The sequence below is a fragment of the Sceloporus occidentalis genome, unplaced genomic scaffold, assembly GCF_023333645.1.
Source record: "Sceloporus occidentalis isolate IW3139 unplaced genomic scaffold, rSceOcc1.0.p SCAF_48, whole genome shotgun sequence".
NCBI classification, from domain to species: Eukaryota; Metazoa; Chordata; class Lepidosauria; order Squamata; family Phrynosomatidae; genus Sceloporus; species Sceloporus occidentalis.
In genome coordinates this window covers 7,467,378-7,488,352 of record NW_028317028.1, presented here as the reverse complement: position 1 = coordinate 7,488,352, position 20,975 = coordinate 7,467,378, and the positions used below count along the sequence as shown (strand labels likewise).

The 20,975-nt window shown below is 39.2% G+C and overlaps 1 protein-coding gene across 1 annotated transcript in view; it reads right to left on the bottom strand.

Annotated features, from left to right (window-relative positions):
- Nucleotides 1-237: 237 nt before the first annotated feature.
- Nucleotides 238-20,975, bottom strand: part of LOC149289168 (matrix metalloproteinase-17-like) — a 66,163-nt gene continuing 45,425 nt past the window's right edge. Inside the window, exons 3-10 of the mRNA XM_089491078.1 lie at nt 15,165-15,294; nt 12,821-13,104; nt 10,905-11,081; nt 10,016-10,115; nt 7,849-7,931; nt 7,310-7,462; nt 1,862-2,119; nt 238-560 (exon numbers count right to left, since the gene is read on the bottom strand). Coding sequence (XP_089347204.1) covers nt 238-560; nt 1,862-2,119; nt 7,310-7,462; nt 7,849-7,931; nt 10,016-10,115; nt 10,905-11,081; nt 12,821-13,104; nt 15,165-15,294 — 1,508 coding nt within the window. The remainder of the gene's footprint in view (nt 561-1,861; nt 2,120-7,309; nt 7,463-7,848; nt 7,932-10,015; nt 10,116-10,904; nt 11,082-12,820; nt 13,105-15,164; nt 15,295-20,975) is intronic.

The following is a 20,975-nucleotide window of genomic DNA, read 5'->3' as shown; positions in this document are numbered from 1 at the left end:
TTCACTGCTCATATATTGGCTCATGGAGTAGTTCCCTTTACTTTTTCCAATAATTAGAGCACTGGTTTACAGGACATCTTAAAAAGAAAAAAAAAAACAACTTGATTTCTCATGGAGAATTTGGTATCTTTCACTTCCAAGTTCCTCGGAATGTTTGGCCAACATAAGTGTGGCTCTGGTGGGATCATTTTGATGGACTCATTAGTCTCTTGTTCAAAGGAGAGTCTTGCTACACCATCATAGGAACGTTATCAAGGCTGCTGTGAACAGGTGGATTATTGTCAGAGTCAGTGCGAACTTAGTAGATCTGTTGATACAGAGGGAGTCTGCTGACGATGTACAAGAACAGACCTCATACCCATTCTCTGATCTGCTTTCATCTTGCAGCCCTTGTCTCGGACGGGCACCAGTTCTACTGCTTTCAGAGTTTGGACCATCTGCCTGCATATCACTGCATACCAGCCAGTCTCTTGCAATGGGTTGTGGGTAACCTTGCTCAGACTCCATGTTACTATCAACTACTTTCCAGTATTCTCTTCCTTTAAAGAAATATATAGAACCTGCAAGTAGAAAGAGCTCATCTTAGCCAATTCTGCTTCATAAGAAAAACCTCATAATTTACCATGTGTGTCAGTGTATGTATGTGTATAGTGAGCGTGTGTATGTATGTACGGTACGTAAGTGTAAGTCTATGGTGTTAGTGTGTGTAATGTATGTGTAAGTGTGTGGTGTTTGAGTGTGTGTGTATGTATGCATATGTGTAAGTGTATGGTGTTTGAGTGTGAGTGCTGCTATGTATGTATGCATGTATGTATGTCTACGTGTATGGTTTTAGTTTGAATCTGTCTGTGTTTGTATGAGTGTATTGTGCTAGTACATTGTAAGTGTATGGTGTTAATGTGTGTATGTATTTGTAAGTGTGTGGTGTTTGAGTGTGTATGTATCGAAATTATATGGTGTTATTGTGTGTATATATGTGTTAGAGTAAGGGTGTATGCATGCATGTGTGTGTGTAAATGCATGGTGGTAGAGTGAGTGTAGGTTAGTATATGGCCTTAAATTAATTTTATGAGTGCATGGTGTTAAAATGTGTGTGTGTCTTTATGTGTAATTGTATGGTGTTAGAGTAATATTTATGTATGAAAGTGTATGGTGTTACATGTGTTTTACTGTATGATGGTAAAGTGTGTGTGTTAGTGTATGGGGTTAGCGTGTGAGAGAGTCTAAGCTGTTAGCGTGTATGAGTTAATGTACAGTGTTATAGTGTAGCATTTTAGTATATTTTGTTAGCATGAGTGTGTCAGCTTATGGGTATGTTAATGTATGGTGTTAGTAGATGGTGTCAACATGTGTGTGTGTTAGCTTGAGTGTGTTGGTGTATGTTATAGAGGCACTACAGCAACACTGGCTGAGCTTAATAGGTGACAGTTGATATCGAGACATTGCAGCAACACCAGATAAGAGAAGAAAGCAATAGTTGATTGCTTTCTAGTCTCGTATAACCCAATGATGTGCTTGGCACATCAATTGTCCTTAAGGGGATGTATTTCCAAGACGTGCCTGGTAGGTCACTTGTTGTCAAGGGGTTAAGAGTGTCAGGGGTGAGCCTAGGGTTAGTGGTGCAAGGGAGATAATGTATATGGTGTTAAGAGTGAGTTGGTGTTAGAGCGAGTTTGCACATTAGTATATGAGGGTGTTTTTGTAATGAGGGGGCACTGAAGAAATACTGCACTCAGTTGCCACTAACTGTTGCCTTTAGTGTTTTGGGAATAGTTTTTTTATCCATGTAGTAAATATGCTTGAAACTTTTTGACATCATAACAGTGGGTTTGCATTCTATAGACTAATGACATGTACTTACCATCTGACCAACCCATAGCATCATCCAGGGTGCTTGGGATACCCCTCCACATTGTGGTCTCCACGGGATAACCTTCATCCATTCTGTGCTTGTGGTCATCATAGCACCAGAAATGGTTGTCCTTAAAGAAATATGTTTTATCATTGTGGGACCAGCAGAAGGCAGCATCTACACCCCCCAGAGGCAATCCAAAGTCTGTGACTGGACGAGGGTATCCTTCCTCCACGTTATTATCTTTGAAAACCCAGTACCGATCTCCTAAAAAAAAGCCATGGGAGAGGAGGTGGGAAATTGTGATCAATTCAAAAGACTCACTAAAAAAGCATTCGTACAGAAGAGTTATAAGAAGTATGAGTGTTTAATTACATAAGAAAATGCAATTTTAAGAACCATAAATAATCACTTAGCCCACCTCGTCTGCCTGTTCATCTCTCTGCTATAAAATTTCACATACTTATTCCTCGGATTGTATTCTGTAGGGCTGCAACTAACGATTATTTTAATAATCGATTAGTTGGCCGATAATTTTTTCGATTAATCGATTAATCGGATAAAAAAAAACAATATGCAAATTTTTCGTTTATTTAAAATAATTTAATGAACTGGATGTTAAAAAACAACTTAAAATTTACATTAACATTCTTATTTTGTTATGATGTAATAAAAAACAATATTTTCAAAGTACAAGAACCCAAACACAATATTTATGAAACAAAATAACCCCAAACATTCTGAAAAGAGGTGGACTATTACTGTTCAAGAAACTTTGCCCCAGCCCTGGCACTTTGCACCCAGCACTTTGCACCCAGCACTTTGCACCCAGCCCTGGCACTTTGCACCCAGCACTCAGCTCTTTGCCCCAGCCCTGGCACTTTGCACCCAGAACTTTGCACCCAGCCCTGGCACTTTGCACCCATAACTTTGCACCCAGCCCTGGCACTTTGCACCCAGCACTTTGCCCCAGCCCTGGCACTTTGCACCCAGCCCTGGCACTTTGCACCCAGCACTTTGCACTGTGCCCCTGCACCCAGTCTCCAACTCTGCCCTGCACCCAGCCCTGCCCCCACACTCACACCCTGCACCCACTCTGCCCTGCACCCACTCTGCCCTGCACCCACACTCACACCCTGCCCTGGATCCCCACCCCACTCTGCCCTGCACCCACACTCACACCCTGCATCCCCACCCCCACTCTGCCCTGCACCCAGTCTCCTGCCCTGCCCCCACACTCACACCCTGCCCTGCATCCCCTGAAACCCCACCCCCACCCCCGCGAATCGCTCTGTGCGAATGGAGCCACTCGCACAGAGCGATTCGCACAGACATGAAGAATACTTACCTCCGGAACGCGTCACATCCGTAACTAAAAGAAGGCGGAGACTGCAGAGGGTGTAGCAGAAGCGGGGAACGCTCGCGGAGGTAAGTAAAAGGAGCCGAGTGCTCCAACAACGAATCGATCACTCGATTAATCGATAACGGAAATCGTCGACAACGATTTCCGTTATCGATTATTATCGATTTTATCGATTCATTGTTTCAGCCCTAGTATTCTGGGTAAAGCTTTCTGTCTATGCCACGTTTTTACTTTACTTTTTTCCAATTTATTTTGGGCATATTCTTCTACCGATTTGGTGTTTCTACTTTATGCCATCTTTCATGTAGATAAGGCTTGGTCTCTGTTTCCCCATAGAAGCTTAACTTGTAAAGAATGACCTTATCTAGCTTTTCTTTTCATCTGAATATACAATTTTGGCAACATGCCTAAAGAATATAATATAAAATAACTGAAATGAAGTCACAGGGCATTGCTAATTATTTACATTTTCAGACCCTTGACCAGGCTCCATTTTAAACTATTAGGCAATCTTGAATTGTTAAGGCATTTGTAGCACAAATATTCCACCAGTGTTGTCATACTGTCTACTTGACTTAATCTATAGTTCTTTTTACTCTCTCCACACCTATGTGATATCATTTCTAAGTTTACCTCATGCCAAATGCAACTGGTCCACCCTAATTTCCTGCTTTAACTCCCTGTTTTGCTTGGTACGTCTACACTGTAATTGATCTACAATAAACTCCTTATTCCCTCCTTTTATCCCCTGTTTAGCTTGGCATGTCTCCATTTCTGTCCCTATCTTGCTGATTTCAAAGGGTTCACTTTTTTTCCCCTCCTGTATAGCTTGATTGTATTTGTTAGACTAGGCATTAACCATTTGATTCCTGTAGGTATTCAACTCATCTAATCACCTGCAAGCAGTCCCATAAATTTACCAATTCACCATGTGAACATTGTCTATCACAAATGGACAGATACTAGATTAAACAGAATTAAACTGGAGGGAAACTGCAGCACCTTCACTTTTGGCATTACCAGATATTCTGCTTAATATACTTCTCATTTTACTCAAAATGACATCAAACTTTCTTCATGTACCTCCCTTTCTCCTCTTTTCATAAGGTAGTTTACAGTTCAGCCACTATACCTAGAGAGATATAGGAGGAGGTGTGGACATCCTTCTCTCTTCACACTGTATCCACCACCAGTTCTGTCTTTCTCTTTCTTTGAGGTCCACTCTATCCATCTCTTATCTCCACTTGTCATGTGTGGTGTGTCAGATATTTTATGATGGAAAACATGTATTCTATATATACTGTATTTTACATGAGCACAAAATGGAGTCAAAGCCATTTTATTTTACTTAATAATATAGTGATTATTTCTTTCTGTCTTTGTTCCCTCTATAATTGAGAACAAAGAAGTATTCATGTATATAGATGCTTCAGTATATATGATCCAATTAAGTTATCTTCCATGAGAAAGTTAAGGAGTAGACACTGCATATCTTTAGGAATGTAAATTGGAATGGGGGATACATCGTAAGACCACCAAAACCTAATGTACTACCTAGGAGGCAACGTCTGGAGATATGGGTGACTACAAAGACCTGATTTACTATCTAGGAGGTAACATCTAAAGATAAGGGTGACCATGAATAAATTCCAAACGCATATGTAATGGTCTTAAGTTATTTCTTAGACCAGAGTGTCTCTTACAGGTAAATTAAGAAACCACAACGGTGTAAATATGAGTAGAAGTCCTAATTTTAAGAATTCCAATCAAGAGGTGGAGGCTATGATAATAAGTCCTGTCTTTAAAAGCTTAGGTCTTTAATAATTGGGGACTGACCCTAAGAACCCACCTGAACTCACCCTGAAACAAAGGGACCCTGGAACAAATTGGATCCTGACGGACTAATTCACCGAATTTACCTCAGAGAATTGGAATCTTAACATCCTGGCACCATAATTTTACTCTTAGAGTTACTTTGCGTCCTAACCTATATAACTTTTAGAAAGTTATATTTTTTTCCCACTTAATTTCTTGCCACTGAACCTGAATTAATTTCTACAAGGACCAGTTGGATCACAGCAAAAAGTGGTGGTAATTATAATTGTTTTATTATTCTGAATAGAGGTGAATTTTGTCTTCTTCATATAGAATTCCCTTCTTCTGGGAAATAGCAAGTATTTGACGTTATTGTATATAACGGCTTGTGAGACTGCAGCTTATAACCCGTGATAATGACAATAATGAAAAGGTATTTTTACCTGTAGATGAAGTTTGACATCATTTGCATCTATTAGCAACTTCACTAATACTCTTATTTTGTCATATTAGTAGAACTAATATATAGATAGAGTTAGTGATCTTTTTATTACTGCCCTGAATATTATTATTTTGGTTGCTGAGTGGACTGGAAATGAATTGTGTTAGACTCAAAGTAGTAATTCATATTTAATTTCGATAATATACTGTATTTGGAATTAATTCAATTTGACATGTTTTAAGAATTTTGTGTTTTATATTATGCACTGTGTGACTCATATATATATTTTATAAATTTTGTTTACAATAAATAATAATTTTGATTGACTATCGTTGTGATATATATCTAATTTGAATTATAATTTTCGGCGATCTGAAAGAATTTAGGATCGGAGATAAAATATAGGGTATCTCCTTAATTAACATTGTGGATGTGGTTCTACAATATTTGGTAGCGTCGTTATTTTGCGTGTGTGATAAAATATTGGTTTTGCCTATTTTGTCTCATTAATATCCCTAACAGGTGGATGATATATATCCTAATTAATTGATCACTCTGCTGCATGGCTCTAATCCTATGTGATGTCAAAATCCTCACTGATGATCCAACTAAAATACCTCTTCTTTCCAACATCTCTACATCACCCTCCCCTGATGCTGCCACAGCCCAGAGCAATCATGCTCTAGCCTCAACCATAAGTGAGATTGCTCTTGCTGTTGTCCACCACCCCCACACCTTCCACCTTTGCCATGTAACTTCAAACAGACCTGATACCTCCAAAGGTGCTCTTGTACTACTGATCAGTTGTGGGTTAAATCACATGTAAGGACTTCATACAAAGTCGTATTTCTTTCCTATACCACTGCTCCATTTTACTCAACAAACTTACTTTGTTTCAATAATCACTTCCCTTTCTCGCAGCCCTATATATCTAATTTCTACTTTTATTATTGTTGGCTGAATTAATGGTCGAATTCTCCTCAGAATAATCGAGACAAGGCACACAACACACATACATCGAAGCGTTGTCTGATTACACGTTTAGATTACATGGTTTATATAACCTCTTATCTACTTCTAATAGCATGCATCATTCTGATTGGTTACTTTTCAAGCAGGTTACGCCTCTTAAGCTGCATAATTAAGAATGGCCTAGACTTGACCCTTTGCACATTATATATATATATATATATATATATATATAGAATAACATAGAGTAGATGTGTTGGCATATATCATAGACTACACATTTTCTACTTTCTTATGTCTTTGTCAGCAATAATATTTACAATAACATAAGCATTTTTCTAACAATTATCATCCTGTGTCTCTAAATTAGCCTTCTAAGCTTTTTTCCCATGATAATTTTAAAAATAAATAGAAATCATAATCTCTCTTGAAGAGTGGTATCTTCTCTTGGATTCTGGTACTGCCTCTATGCTGTGATGACACATTAGTCTACCTTTCTTCCCCTTGTCTCTCACTGTCTCTTTTAACTACTCTTGCATACTGACTCTCTGAAATCTTATTCCACAAATATGAGAGGTACACCTGTGCCTCTCTTGTATAGCTGTCCTGCAGACACTTGTTTTTCAACCTCACTGTATACACACCATGGGGTAAGTCTCTGACTCTTTGGGCCCACATTCTGTAACATAATCATAACCCAGTGATGCAGGCACACCACCAGGAACAGTTGCAGAGGTTGAAAAAATCAGACACAAAACCAGTAACCATAATCAAGATTACTCCGATTCGCAGGAAAGTCTTTGAGTGTCCAAGTATGCTAGTATTACCGAATAATAAATCTACAAATGCTGGTATCAGTGTTTCTTACCTTTGAAGAAGACAATGTTATGATCGGTTGTTCTCTCATAAACAGCATCCACACTATCCATGTTGAGAGGTAGTCCCCGCCAGAAACGATGGATCTGGGCTGGCTGGAGGGAGACCAAATGCTTATTCCTTGCAAGTCTCCAGAAATACTTCCCTGTAAAAAAAAAACGGCAAATAATTATGGGTTAATGAATCAAAGGTTACATGTCCCCCTAGGAAGACAGTCGATATTTAAGATTTTTTAATTCTGGAGCTCCATGAAATAAAGAACAGATGGTATCAAAATGAGCTTCTCTTTAGAGACGTTTAGAAAGATAAAAACATTATCTCTGAATCAATGCTCCTTCTATAATTCCAAGACTCATTTTATTGTATCAAAGCACCACTTTTTCTGACCAAGTGATATTCTATTCTTAGTTTAATTCAGGTAAAACTCATTTTTATAAAACAAATTTTGTCTGACAAATAATTTTACTTAAAAATATGTAAACATTAAAACAAACAATGGCAGTACCCTTTTCCTTTGTCTACTGCTTTTACCTTTGAAAAAGAAGGTTTCTCCACGGATCTGAGCTACAGCGTCAAAATGTGTGTTGCATCTGTCAGGCTCATCTTTCCTTGGTCTAAAAAACAAAGACAATAATAATAATAATAATAGGGCTGAAACAACTAATCGATAAAATCGATAATAATCGATAATGAAAATCGTTGTCAACGATGTCTACCCGGCTCCCTGGTGTCTTGTGAACCTCCGTTGCTGACAGGAGGCAGAGTGGAGTATGGGAGGGGAGAGGAGGCAGAGTGGAGTATGGGAGGGGGGAGGAGGCAGAGTGGAGTATGGGAGGGGGAGGAGCCAAAGTGGAGTATGGGAGGGGAGGAGCCAAAGTGGTGTATGGGAGGGGAGGAGCCAAAGTGGTGTATGGGAGGGGGAGGAGCCAGAGTGGTGTATGGGAGGGGGGAGGAGGCAGAGTGGATTATGGGAGGGGGGAGGAGGCAGAGTGGAGTATGGGAGGGGGGAGGAGGCAGAGTGGTGTATGGGAGGGGGAGGAGCCAGAGTGGTGTATGGGTGAGTTATAGTGGTGTATGGGGGGTATTATGAATTTCAGGGATATAGGGGGTATAAGGCATATCGATATTAGGCATATCAGGGGGGGCAGAGTGGTGTATGGGGGAGGGAGAGTGGTGAATCAGGGATTATAATGAATTTCAGGGTGGTGCAGGGCATTTATGGGGGGCGGAGTGGCATATCAGGGAGAACAGTGGCATATAGGGAGGTATAAGGCATAAATGGGGGCGAGTGGCATATTGGAAGTTATAAGGCATATCAGGGGGCACAGTGGCATATAGGGGGTATAAGTTATATCGATATTAGGCATATCAGGGGGGGCATAAGACATATCTGGGGGTAAAAGGTATATCAGGGGGCTCAGTTGCATATCACTGGCATATAAGGAGTATAAGGCATATCGGGGGCACAGTGGCATATCAGGGGGTACAGTGGAATCTCTGGCATATAGGAGGTATTAGGCAAGCTGGGGGTCAGATGTGGATAACTGGGGGCAGTTTGGTAAATAAAAGAAAATATAAACAAGGCTTTTTTTCTCATAGTTTTTATTAAATATGAAAAATAGTTAACATATGAATTAATATTTACTAATAACTTTGTATTAAAACCTAGTTTGAGAAACACTGTGTTTGGGTTCTTGTAGCTTTTATTATTATGTCAGTAAAATAAGAAGGTAAATAGAGAGAGAGAGGCCATTACAATAAAGAGATGAAAGTGTAAATTGTACGTTTTTTATTACATTATTTTAAATTTAAAAAAATTGCATTTTTTTATCCGATTAATGGAAAAAATAATCGGCCAACTAATTGATTATTAAAATAATCGTTAGTTGCAGCCCTATATTTTATATCATTCCATGTTTCGAAGATAATTTCTCTGTTTTATCTTTTGCACTGCACAGATCATATAGATATACTGTAGGGTATATTTTCACAATAATATCTTGATTGACTATTGTGGTGGTATAATGTCTCATTTTTAATTATTTATCTAAAATAATTTAGGCTCAGAGATAAAATACAGGATATTTCTTTAGATTAATATTATATCCTTAATCCAAACCAGACTGAGAAAACGGTCATAGATGAAAAGGTTTTTGATTGGCACTGCACATTGCACAGCTATTTTGAGTTGCAGCCCTTCACAGTTTCTTATGGGCACTATGGCAAATCTCGCTTTTACATTTCATGCAATGGGCAGGGAATGGGGCGATTTTTTTCAACAGATCATGGATATGTTTGCAAACTTGATAGGAATAATGGATTGTAATTGACAGAAGTAAACATGCTTTTAAGCGTTCCTCCTTTTTTCATTAAGTCCTATTTCTTAGTTGACATAACAGAACAATACAGAATGTCTGGTATTCTGTAATTTAAAGTTAAGAGCAAGAGACTACTATTCCTTATATAGCCATACATTATTGGGATCGCTATCTATGCTAGGGCTTTAATTACCTAATACTTCTGTATGCAAGGATTATGGGGGGGGGTAAAAATATACGTATTAAAATCACACAGTACTGCAAACATATATTGTTCAGGTTGTCATTAGAGCTTGGAACTCCTCAGGTGCCCAGAAATATAACTATAAAAAAGTAGGTGACAGACACAAGGCCAGCTGTCATTAAATAGTGACACTTACTGTATGGTAGAGCGGTTCTCTGGCAGATCAGGCAGAAATGGATGATCTTCAGCTCTGGATATTTCTGGCTTTGCTGTAGGGGAGACAGACTCTCGGACTCCTGGGGTGAGAGAGGGTGAAGGATTAGAAGCCATGTAGGAAACTGGAACAGAAAATAAGACACAGCATCTCCTTCAAAAACTAATTTCACAACCAGCGCACCCAGACAGAAAAAAACGGAAAGCTGATAATTCAACAAACTAATTGGATATTCTGCAAATTCATTCTCCGGTTCTCATTTCACCAGCAGCATTTAGTTTAAAATGCGAAGGATCTGAAGCAAAGATAATGCATTTATGCATTTTTCATGAACCCTATATAACTTACAGTATACATTATGATGAAAAAATTATATACATGTGCAAGCATATATAAGTGTATCACTCATAAAGGAACAGAATAGATGTGTATGTTATATACAATAAAAGTGGGTGGGTAGAACAGTTAAGGTGTGTTATGAAGCTAAAAAAGATTTAGAATTAGGGAACTGTTTGAGAAAATACAGATTTAGAGAAAGAAATGAGTATAAACTGCATAGTGCATCATGCGCATTCATCATAAAGTTGGTGGGAGAGAAATCATTGGGTTGAGACACATAGCAATAATGAGCATGGACAGAAAATCTTGTATGGAAGTTGTGTTGTAAAAATAGTTTGGGCAGACAAGGCAGGATATTGGTTTCTATCTGCTGTCTACATCTATGTTTTCTGCCTAAAGGATATTGCAGTATTGGACAATTATGAACTGTCAGTTTTTTGAGTAGGGGTCTCTGGTTCTATTGTTAGTCCTTTGAACTAACAGTTAATAATGGTATAATAAATAATTGTTGCAAAGAGCAAAAATAACTCACCATACAATTGCCATATTCTAACTTTATCATCGTAGGGCAGATCATACTTCAGAGGGTCACCCACTGGTCCTTGGTAATAAGGCCTCATTATTGATTCCATGTCAGATATATGAGTAAGTCCGATAGCGTGGCCAAACTCATGCACTGCCACGGCAAACAGATCCATGCCATGAATATCTGGATGCAGAAAAGAATGTAATATCTTGAAAGAAATTCTGAGCAAACAAAAATGAAGCACAGAAACCATATTTAAATGGCATTGGCAGGTTATAGTCACAATAGAGGATTCTAACCCACTCAACAATTTGGGTCTTTTAGCTCTCCCTACTAAAGTGCACAGCAGCTATCTCAGTGGTTTTCCAAAAGACAGCTGTGTTGAATGCAGCTGTTGCTCATTGTCTTGGACAGTGATTTGTGAGTAATGTTGGATCATGTATAGTAAAGACCAATGTATATACATAAGTAGCTAGTCCAGCTGTGACTTTCCACCCCTGCCCTATCATTGAACCTGAGGTCTTTCAATTATTAGTTAGAACTTACTTACTTAGACAGTGGCTGGAGTTTAAACTACTGTTAATGGAGATTTCCACTTAGAGATTAGAGATGTTAGCCACCTCTCACCTAAGGGAAGGAAGTCTGATATGTCTTCATGCCAGCCCTAATAAACCTTGCAAGCCAGTTCCAGAGAGGAAGCTCTAACTCATCTGTCAATAGACAGTGATGGTCTTGAAATATCTCTAAAAAGCCCAGGGCTTTTGGAATTATAGGGAATAATGTCATAGGAGCATGAAATAGGACATATCTCTCGCCTCTGCTATGAAAATGCTCTAGAAGCCACAGACAGTTTTTTAATATACTAATCCCAACATAGTAACCATGTTTAAGAGGTAATATATAATAATAATAATTTAGTAATTGTTTTCATGTTCTAAGGAAACGTAATACTTACTAACGGCTGTAACTATACAGCTTGCATGTAGCTCATTAACAGAATCATTTTTTTTTAAAAGTTTTATTATTTATCTCTTTTGGTGCTAGGTTAGTTCCTGAGTCAAGATAAACATGTCATAGTGCCATGGTAATCATGCTGTGCTTTCTCTCCAGCACATAATACAAGTTAAAGAGTTGGGCGTGATTCATCTACTTACATGAGAGCTCTTTGGCACAAGAGAGTTCTGTTCATATTTGAGCTGACTTTGTTCTGATAGATTTTCTTTAAAGTGTCAGTCTAAAGCAGGATTTGCTTTTTCATTCTGAGAAATCACATGTACTTGTAAAGTGTTCCAGAATTCATACAAAATAACAAAAGACTTTTTAGCCTATCGCGTGTCTTTACAGAATTAAATGGAGGAAATGATAATGGAAATCCTAATTTTAGATTGTGTTATATTAGTTATAACAATGAACTTGCAAATTAAAGACCTTTCTACAAGTAATACATTTATTTTGTATGTAATTACTAGAACTAGAACTACTAGACAGGATTAAATATAAATTTAAATGGTGTGAAAATAAGAGGGAGTGCATTTCAGCTATAAATCTGCAGCTTCTCTTAAAGACAATTGACTATTTTTTGTCTACAGGTAAAGGCTGCATGGGACATATTGAGTAATATGAATAAAATTAATATAATTAATATTAATGCTTTGTCTATTAATTGAACAGAAACTCTGTACATGTGCCATGTAGATATTAAACATCCCACGCAAACACGTTGTGTTTGTTAAAATTATTATTATTAAAAATAGGGCTTCACCTAATCATTTATAGGGTTCAAACTTCAATTCATAGTTACATAGGCTGAAAAAAGACATGTGTCCATCAAGTCCATTAATAAAAAATATCATTGATTCCTGTACCTGAGCCACACATAGTTTTTCATTACCTTTTAGCTATAGTCTCTTACCCTGACATACCTGATGATCGGAAGGTCCATAATTCTTCATCATCAAAGTGCGTATCCCCAGAGGTGTGATGTTCACCCGGAAAGAAAGCATGAGCTACTGTTCCACCAGGTCCATCAAAAGGGTAGCCATCATTGTGGTCAGCCCTCGAAAAGTCAATTTGAATATCTGCATTATTCCCCGCTACTTCATGGAAGTTCAATGGGGTGATGTCACTCCACACTTTAAGGGCATAATACATCAGTGCCCTAACGGTATCATGCCCTAATGTTGACTCTTTAGGAAATGTTCTAACTCTAGGGAGAAGAAAATTAAGTAAAATATTATTGGCATCAAAGTAACATCTTAATAGCATCCACTTCCAAAGTTAATCTCTATGGTTGTGTTTGCAAAATGTGTGTGAAAAATAACCATTCAACAAGTCAAATTTTCTATTGTGATTATGGTTTTGTCCAAACTTACATGTTCTTCCTGATTGGTTGAATGAGATACATTCAATATTTGCCAAAGTATTGGTAACTTGTCCAGGAATCAAGATATCTGATGTTGTACCAAGGGAATAACCAAATATAGTCACGTAGTATGTTTCACAAAAATCTTACAGAAACTCATCTTTAATGTCATTATTTCTTTAAGACACATGGCAACAAAACATATATATTTGAAAATATATTCTGCTACTATAGCAACAAAGCCTTTATTTGTCTCACTTGACTATAGACTGGGAACATTTTACATCAATTTTAATGCAGTCCTGCAGTATACCCAGTGTAATTCTGAAACTTTGTTTTGATTAATAAAATACCAGATATGCAGTAAACAAGATCCGTGTAGTAAAGCGGCTCTCGTGAAAAAAGGGAAAGTTTATCACACATATATAAAGTGTTTAATTTAATTGGTAAATTCAATTACAATGACTTATTTAGTGTACACAACAGTCAAATGTAGGTTGTGGAAAAAGTGTAGACCTCTGTCTAATTCTGACACTTGTCTTCCTCCAGATGGCACTGTTGAAACAAGTATCCTTAAACAGGTTTTCAACATTCTAAAATCGCAGAGTTAGGCTCAAAAGAAGAGTCCAAACCGCTAGTGTCATTTTCAGCAACTGTAAAAGCTTTCCGTGATTTTACTTAGATTAACTTGCCACTGGCATTTTTGTAAGTGCGTAGCAAGGTTGGCTGTGGAATTCATATTAACCTTCTTCACAGCAATGGGTCATTTGTAAAAGAATGTTAGGCTACCAATGCTACCAACCTAACTCCAGCAGAATTAGAGGTTAGGTAAACATAATTTCATCTGGAGGTTCTACTAACTCAGTGATGTGATGGATTTTCTGTCACTGCTGATGCTAAGGAGCATGAATGCACGAAAGTTGGTGACCTGCAGAGATGGAATGTGGATAATACTACAGGGTAGCCTCAGCAATATTCATTTTGAGACAGTAAGCACCAATGAACATATTTAAGAATCCACCAAGAGATCCACAAATAATATTTTTGTCAGGTAAGACAATGAATAAATACTAAACTTATGTAGATGTATGAATATGAAAAGTGTGCATCAAGTTGGTACATGCTTGCCATGGGCCAGTTGGGGAGATCAAAGATTCCCCTTGTCACTAGCCCAGTTATACCATGAAGATCTATGCCTCAAGAGGCAGAACACCATTATATGACATCATATCCTTGCACTCAGCATAGAACATGACAGCTGCAGAAAAGTGCTCAGCTAGAATATATCACTGGCAGTGAAATTACTCCCGACCCACATTATGCCCTGGTTCTCCTCACACAAAGCCTGACAAAGTTTCAATGCTGACAAAATGCCCTTCTCTCAGTATGTAGTTGGCAATGGCCAGGTGGACATATGTGCTGGGATTTGTTTCAGCCAAACTAGGTATAGGTATCAAAACCACAGCTTCAAAACTAGTATACACTTTAGCTGCTAAAATATTAAGTCCACTACTGGATCATAACAGCATCAGATTTCCTATTTACAGGTACGTTTCTAGATCTTCCGTTTACCAGCTGTGATACCTAAGAAAAAATTCTGATTAAATGGATTTGTCTGTAATCAATAACAGATGGTAAATTATGACTAGCTCTAATGATAAGTTAAGACAGATGACCTAGGTAGACAAGTGTGCTCAGTAAAAGGTGCTACCTCCATTTTTTTGTATGGGAATGACTCTTTGTGAAGGAATGAGCAATGATGGTTGCATCTAGCAGGCCTGAGCTATATCTTTAAGTTAGGTTATAATGCTTTTTAACCCTATTCTAAATACGTTTTAACCCTATTTGCATATTATCTTCCTTTATGCACATCAAGAGAAAATAAAATTAATATTGATGCTTACCTCCAGGACAGATTCCTCTTATTCCACTTTGTCACTGGCAGGACACTTCGTTTTTTTCTGGTTGCATCTGTGTGGGACAGGTCAGGCAGAGAACAGCGAGGAGTCTTCATCAATTCTAAGGTGGCTTCATCTGTAACAGAGTTAAAAGGTTCCAGTTAGGTATTCCAGAGCCTTCAGTATTCATTTCTACACTGTATATCATACATTGCTAAGAAAGTCGTATATCTGTAGGTTATTTTAGTCATATTGAGATATTTGTCTTTTATTTTTTTAATTCTAGTTGAGATGAATGCGACCACAGAAAAGTTATGCACCCAAATATCTTTATCTCCCAAATTATGGTAATTGTTTGAGCTTATTAAGTGTGTTTATAAAAACTATATTAATTTGCCTTGCACTCAAGTCAACGGACCCTGACAGGGAGCGTAATATAATGAATTTTATCAGCATATAATCAAGATAATTAGCACAGAGTGGAATCCTGTTTGCTACGGTTAAGTCCTGAATTAATGGATTACCCAACAATGAAAGGACTTATCCTTCATACATCAAAAACTCTATAATGTTTCCTAAATTGACATAAAAAATTACAACGCAACAAAGATAACTCTCTGATATCCTCATTTCATAAATGTATTTAACACTCAATAAAAGAAGGGTACGCCAAAGAGCCCATTTCTACGGTTTAGACATTATAATGACACTCAGACAGCTGCTGCGCTTTCCAGCAAATACCAAATAGGAAATAAGTTTACCCCTATAAGTCTGAAATTAATAATTAAGAACATTTTTTTTGTCTAATGGGGAATATGTAAAGAGGGAACATTGAAAACGGATGCTTCTTAATGCATCTGCTTCTTAAAGGGACAAGCTAGACATTGCAGAAACCCAATATATTTTATGGAATGTCTGGCTGTAGATGGATGGCTCAGTTGGGAACTTACATTTTTGCGTTAAGTGCCCAACGTTAGTTCTTGAAATGCCTTTAAGTAAAGTAGAAATGATTAGCATTTATGATCAACATCTCTAACCTGCTGTCCATATTTAAGTAATTAAATTCCTAGAGCATAAATAAAAAAAAAAAAATGGTCACTAACTGCATGTTTATGTTTATGCTGTTTTAACACTTTTGCGGTGTTCGTGTTTAGATTTAATTTTTTCCTCACTCATTTAGTGAACCCACACAAATTATATGTTGTTTTTTTCAGGACAAGAAGGGCTTTCTTCAGATACCATTGTTTTGATGATATTATCTAATTTCCCATAAAAAAAATGTAAAAAAAACCCACATTTTCTGACTTTTACCCCAAAAATCTTTTACTCATCCAAAAAAAGCTAATGAAAAAACCTACTAAATATATTCTACTGTTTGTCCTGAGTTTAGAAATACTCAATGTTTTTATGTTTTTTTGCTTTTTTCTGCACGTTATGGAGCATTAAATACAAGTAGCGTTTTGCTATTTCAAAACCATTTTTTCCAAATCTGGTAATTCTTCCCCCCATGTGCCATTTCGGGTATCTTTGAAGCCGACCAACGCAATTTACCCCATCATATATTTTTGAAAACTAGACACCCCAAGGTATTTCAAATGCTAGAATTTTAACTCTTTCCATGCACTAATTCTACCACCAGTCTTTGTCATACTTTGTGGTAGTAATTTATTTTGTGTTTTTTATCGCTAAAATTGCTCTTCAGGTATGGATTTACAGCTCCTGGTATACAACACTTTCAAACAACACCCCAATATGTGTTCAGCAGCATCTCCAGAGTGCACTGATACCCCCCATGCGTGGGTTTGTCGGGTTATTTGGGAGGTAAAATGCCACATTTAGGAAGTGCACATTTTTTAACTTAGAACTTTTACATCTGGTCATTCTGCCCCCATGTCCTAATAGGACCATCTTTGAAGCCGACTAATTCAATTTACCCAATGTGACAGTGTAAACCCCAGGGAGATGCTTAGTGTGGCATTTGGGTACAGGTGCTATCGAGATCATAAATATGGGTCCCTGGGGTGGAGCAATTGGAGAGCAGGGTGGGCCAATGCTCCGTTTCCCCATGCTGTGGAAATTCCATGCTGGGTTTTCCAGGAGGCACGAAAGCTGCAGGATCCGGTCCGGGATTCCTATGGGGCCGGCATCAGGCACAGGTGCTGGACATTAAAAACCCCTGGAGCTTGATAATCAGAGAGACTGTTGGGGGAAGAGGAACTTCCCTGTGCTCCCAGGGCAAGGAGAGGCCCTGAAGAAGACAATCCCTGAGCCAAGTGAGGCAATACCTGCCTGGACATTTTATTTCTGCTTTGCTGTCCTTTTCCCATCTGGCATTAGACCAACAGTCAGTGCAATACACCAATCCCAGAGATTGTACTCCAGGTCTTTAATCGCTCCCTCTGCAGTATGTAATTACCAGCAGGCCATAGCAACAAAATGCTTTTCGTTTGCAGCTTTCACAGATACACAATACTTTTATCCAGCAAAAAGAAACTTCACGTCCGGATCATCAATCAGTCGTCACAAACACATCAAGGCCACCCTCCATAACCATATGTATTTCAGCCAGCAATACACAAGGGCACATACTATGCAACAGTCTTTGCAGAGTGTCCACTCAATCCTCTGCGTTCAGCTGTAATAACTTCTGGCACATCCACTGCAGCTTGGAGCTTCAGGCCACACAACACTGTCTCACGTTTTGGGGTTCCTGGATCCGGTGTAGCACTCGTCACTAGCATCCACTCGGTTGTTCACTTGGTTCCTGTTTTCTGCCCACAGACCATAGCAGTGCTTTGCCCGCATTCTCCACCATATGTGACAAACCCTATAGCAGGAGGGCCATACATGTCACTTTTAGGGGTCCTAAGCACAGTCCTCTAGGGCAATCAGTCTCGGAAACACCAGCTTGTAACAAAACAGATCTTTATTTTTAATTGCTGAAACCCCAAACACCAAATCATAAAAAGAAAACCTAGCTCCCAATTGGAGCCCTCTCTAACTAAACTATGCTGGTCCAGACTGACCAGCCTAATCACCCACTGACTCAACCTCCCAGCCAGACCCAGCTACGCCAGGCTCTGGAAAACCTCCCCCAGACAGCACACAAAATGTCCAGGCAGGTATTGCCTTACTTGGCTCAGGGATTGTCTTCTTCAGGGCCTCTCCTTGCCCTGGGAGCACAGGGAACTTCCTCTTCCCCCAACAGTCTCTCTGAGTATCAAGCTCCAGGGGGTTTTAATGTCCAGCACCTGTGCCTGATGCCGGCCCCATAGGAATCCCGGACTGGATCCTGCAGATTTCTTGCCTCTTGGAAAACCCGGCATGGAATTTCCACAGCATGGGGAAACGGAGCATTGGCCCACCCTGCTCTCCAATTGCTCCACCCCAGGGACCCATATTTATGATCTGGATAGCACCTGTACCCAAATGCCACACTAAGCATCTCCCTGGGGTTTACACTGTCACACCGATCATACCATATATTTTTGAAAACTAGACACCCCAAGGTATTTCAAATGCTAGTATTTTAACCCTTTCCATGCATGAGATTCTACCACCAGCCTTTGCCACACTTTGTGGTAGTATTTTTTTTACACAAATTGTACTTTGGGTATAAATTTATAGCTCCAGGTATACGTCACTATCAAACACCCTAATATATGTTCAACAACATCTCTCGAGTACAGTGATACCACCCATGCATGGGTTTGACTGCTGTTTGGGGTTAAAAGGCCACATTTGGGAAGTGCGCTTTTTTTCCCCCCTATTTTGGTCAGTCTGTGCCTATGCCCTATCTTTGAGCCAGGCCACTACAATTTACCCCATCAAACCATATATTTTTGAAAACTAGACACCCCAAGGTACTTAAAATGGTAGTATTTAACCCTTTCCATGCATCAGATTCTACCACCAGCCTTTGCCAACCTTTGTGGTAGTATTTTTTTTGGTATTTTTTTCACAAAAATTGTACTTTGGGTATAAATTTATAGCTCCAGGTATACGTCACTATCAAACAACACCCCAATGTGTGTTCAGGAACATCTCCCGAGTACAGTCATACCCCACATGTATGGGTTTGTCTGGAGTTTGGGGTTAAAATGCCACATTTTGGAAGTGCGCTTCCCCCCCCCCCCATTTCTGTCAGTCTGTGCCTATGCCCTATTTTTCAGCCCGGCCACTCCAATTTACCCCATCAAACCATTCATTTTTTTAAATTAGACACCCCATGGATATTTGAAATGCTTTTATTTAAATTCTTCCATGTCAGGATTTTTGGGAAGCTACAGTGCTAATTTTAGCACTTGCTCATAATTATAAACTTTTTTTTTATTTTATTCTTTTTGGACTTTTTTTTTTACATTTTGCTGGAACTGGATAGTTCCTCTGATGCCAAACAATTTTTAAATGTTACCATTTTTTGTTATTTTTTTTAATAAATATTTTACTAATCACATAGTGATTAGAAAGCTGGGCTCCTTTGACTTGTATGGTTGAATGCAGTACCAGAGTTCTTTATTCTTTTTTTTTACAGGGCGGCCGCCATCTTGCGGATGGTGAAGATCACCGGCAGTGGCTGCTGTGACCGCTCTCCGGAGCGGTCACAGCCCGTCCTGGGGTAAGTGTTTGGTGTCGCTGAATGCCTCCTGATCGAGGCATTTCAGCAACACCATTTAAGTTTAGGAGGTGATCGTTGATCGCCTCCTAAACGCTTTTAAAACGGGCGTCCGCCACCATACAATGTATGGCGGATGTTGATGCCCCGGGGAGGGGCCAGACATGGCCCATGATGCCGATCTCGGTGTTACTGAATGCGACATCGAGGCATTACAGCAACACCGTTTAAGCTTGTTTAAGTCTCATGACGTGTCAGGCATTTCCCCATTATGTTACACCTCTTCTTTTTGTTCAGGTTCTGTATAAAAATGTGACTTTCTAGAATTATTAGAAGTGCATGTGGCCAGGGCCGTAGGAAGGGTGAGGTGAGAGAGGCACTTGCCTCGGGCGCAGCTGCGAGGGGGCGCACAGCCGCCCAATCAGCAGCTGCAGGACTGGTTGAGGAGATCACAATCTCCCTCTAACCGGCCCAACATCAGGGAGCGCAAGGTCTGTCACTTCAGACTTTGGCTTCCTTGCTCCCTAATCACTACGCGCTGGGGGATGATAGTAATGAGGGAGCACTAAAGCAGAGGCCTGGAGTGATGGACTTTGCACTCTCACAACAGGATGGAGCTTGGGAAAGGTAAGAGATGAGGAGAAAGGGGTGTGTTTGTAAGCTCGTGTGTGTGTACGGGCAAGTGTATGGGCAGGTGTGTGTAAGGGCAGTGTATGTGTATATGCGTGTTTATAGGCTGGTGTGTGTAAAGGCAGTGTAGGTGTATATTGGTGTTAATGGGCAGGTGTGTGTCTGTAAAGGCAGTGTGTATGTGTATATGTGTTTTCATGGGCAGGTGTGTGTAAAGGCAGCGTGTATGGGCAGTTGTGTGTAAGGGCAGTGTAAATTAAATGTAAAAATAGCTGGGGGCACAATTTTCCATTCTTGCCTCTGGCACAAACTAGCTAGCTACGGCTCTGCACGTGGCACACCTGGAATTCAGTGTAAAAGATGTTATTAGGCTCTATCTTTGATGTTTTACTTATTTGACAAAGCTGCTCTACAACATTTAAGGTGCTGGTTCCCTTTAACACTCTTTACAAAATTGAGAAAGAAAAGCAGATGGAGTGCTATGATACAATTATATCTGTTAGAGGGTCCTGAAGAGCTTCATTTGAAAATACAATTTAAGAAGGGGAAGATAAATGTTATTTTCAAATGAA